Source organism: Vespa velutina, chromosome 11 (genome assembly GCF_912470025.1).
Source record: "Vespa velutina chromosome 11, iVesVel2.1, whole genome shotgun sequence".
Taxonomy (NCBI): Eukaryota; Metazoa; Arthropoda; class Insecta; order Hymenoptera; family Vespidae; genus Vespa; species Vespa velutina.
In genome coordinates, this window is record NC_062198.1 from 2,234,950 (window position 1) to 2,237,449 (window position 2,500).

General features: G+C 25.6%; 1 protein-coding gene across 12 annotated transcripts in view; it reads right to left on the minus strand.

The window, feature by feature from the left end:
* LOC124952935 (lachesin) overlaps positions 1 to 2,500 on the minus strand; it is a 282,806-nt gene that overhangs the window by 73,929 nt on the left and 206,377 nt on the right. For all 12 annotated transcript variants that reach the window (XR_007102062.1, XM_047503592.1, XM_047503591.1 and 9 more), the window contains one exon: positions 1,230 to 1,336. Coding sequence is in view for 11 of the 12 variants with exons in the window: in XM_047503592.1 (XP_047359548.1) it covers positions 1,230 to 1,336 (107 nt within the window). In the remaining variant the exon portion in view is untranslated. The remainder of the gene's footprint in view (positions 1 to 1,229; positions 1,337 to 2,500) is intronic.

Genomic DNA, 2,500 nt, shown 5'->3' on the forward strand with positions numbered 1-2,500 from the left:
TTTTTTTTTTTTTTTTTTTTTTTTTTTTTTGGAGTCAAATTTATTCATTCTATATAAATGACAGCTGTTCAAAGTGCCTGAGCGTGTAGCACATCTAAAGTTTACAACTTGAAATTATTTTGGGATGTACAAAATAAGGGTTAATGTTAAAAGAGAGAAAAAAAAAACAAGAAAAAAAGAAAACATGAAACGATAGTTATTTAATAATTAATACAATGAACATAAAGATTTATACGAGAATGGTTTATTATACGAGAGAAATGATTTGTTATCATCGACCTGCATTATCATCGTCATTATTATTATAATAGAATTTTGTCGAGAATTGAATTGAGATGGAATGAAGAGGGGAGGGGGCTGCCTCGAAGATAATTGAAATATGTATGTTATAAAAAAAAAAAAAAAAAAAAAAAAAAAAAAAAAAGGTGAAATTTATTTGATATTAGATATGCAGACATTGATATCTGGATTATTATTGAAACATTAAAATATGCGTGTGATCTTTTTTTTCAAAAAATCTTTCAAGAGAATCTTGTTTCTTTTGTTTTGTTTTCTGTTTTTTTTTTTTTTTTTTTTTTTTTTTTTTTTTCGTTATAACATTAATTCATACAAAGTCGATATAAATTTGTTAAAAAAAGGGAACTGCACAATATATATATATGCACACAGAGTATTTTTCAACGAAAGCTATCCACTATAGTTATTATTATTTAATTTTGTGTTCTTTTTTTGTTTCGAAAAGACACCGAGACAGATTAAATTTATTTTCAACGAGAACAGTTTCTTATCATAAATTCACCGATTTTGGACTAACTCTCGAAAAGGGATGACAACCCTCTCGAAAATCTTAAAGGGTAATGGATATCAAGTGGCATGTCATTTAAAAGGTCTTTTAATTCTCTTTTCAATGATGCTATATATATATATATATATTTTTTTTTTCTTTTCTTTTTTTTGTTAAATTTTAAGTCAATAGTTTTCCACTAATTAATTCGTTTCAATGTTTCAGATTGATAATAATTTTATATTTTATTAAAAATGTTCAAAATGTGTGTCGTCGATCTCCGTGCATTAATAAAAAAGATTTTTGCTTACATCGAAAATACTGCAATACGTTCCAGTTTTTTTTTTTTTTTTTTTTTTTTTTTTTTTTTTTTATAGACGAATGGAATAAATTTTTCAAAATGTACGTAAATTTTGTTCGATATTACGTAATTTATTTTAATTACCTTGTATGTACCGAGGTTTTCGACAACGCAAGGTAGACTGACATCCCTTCCAAGTGCTACGGTGACGTTTGGTATTGGTTCGGCAAACATCGGCGGCTCTGATAGCGCTGTATAAAGAAAAAAAAAAAAAAAAAAAGGAAAGAAAAATAGAATTAATAATAAGTCGAACATTCTTAAATAATGTATTTCAAGATATTCATGTCACGAATAAAAAAGATAACTTTAAGTTTTATTAGTTACTATCTCTCTAATATTTTTCTATGAGTTTTCTTTCGAATTCATTTAAACGTCAATATTATCTTTTTTATTTCGTTCAAATAATATCACGATATATATTTACTGTCAATCATGTCAAATGAAAAATGATTTGAAATCTTTATGAGTAGACAAAAATTATATTGTTTCTTAAGTAACATTTAAATATAATTATTTTGAATTGCTATAAGCAAGGCAAAAATTGTTTTGTTTTGAATATAATTCAAACATTCAAACATACAAACACATATACACACATACGCACACGTACATACATATAAATATATACATATGTACATTGATTTTAAATCACTAATAGTAGATAGAAGAATTTAATTTCCTTTTTACTTTTTATGAATGATTGTTTTTTTTTTTTTTCTTTTTTTTTTTAATATAGATATATGCATTAGATCTTTTTAAATATAATATATAAAGTATAACGATTTCGAATTAGTACCGTAGTAGGCAAGAATATTTTTTCTTTTCCTTTTCTTTACTATAATATTAAATAATATTATAAAATTAACAGGCGCGAAGAAAAATATATTAAAACTTAATAGTTTCAAATTGCCGAGAAAAAGGAAAGAAAAGGAAAAAAAGAAAAATCAACACCTTTCATAAATTTTCAATCATTCTTCGATACGAAAATACGATAAAATCAATGAACGAGAAAAAATTCACGTAAACGTCAATTGCGCGTCCCTTTTTCTCGCTAAAGAAAAGAAAAGAAATGAGAAAAAAAAAAAAAAACAAAGAAAAAAAACTGGAACTAAAGAAAAAAAAGTGGAAAAAAAAACGAAAGAAAAAGCTCATTTAAATTTAAACTGGTGAATTTCCAGTTGCGTTACTTGAAATTTATAGACGCGACGATAATTGAAGCGAATCGATGTGAAATCGTCTCTAACAGTTGGTAGAGCAATAGTCGTGGTTAGGAAAGAGATAGATAGATAGATAGTTAGATAGATAGAGAGAGAGAGAAAAAGAGAGAGAGAGAGAGAGAGAGAGAGAGAAAGAGA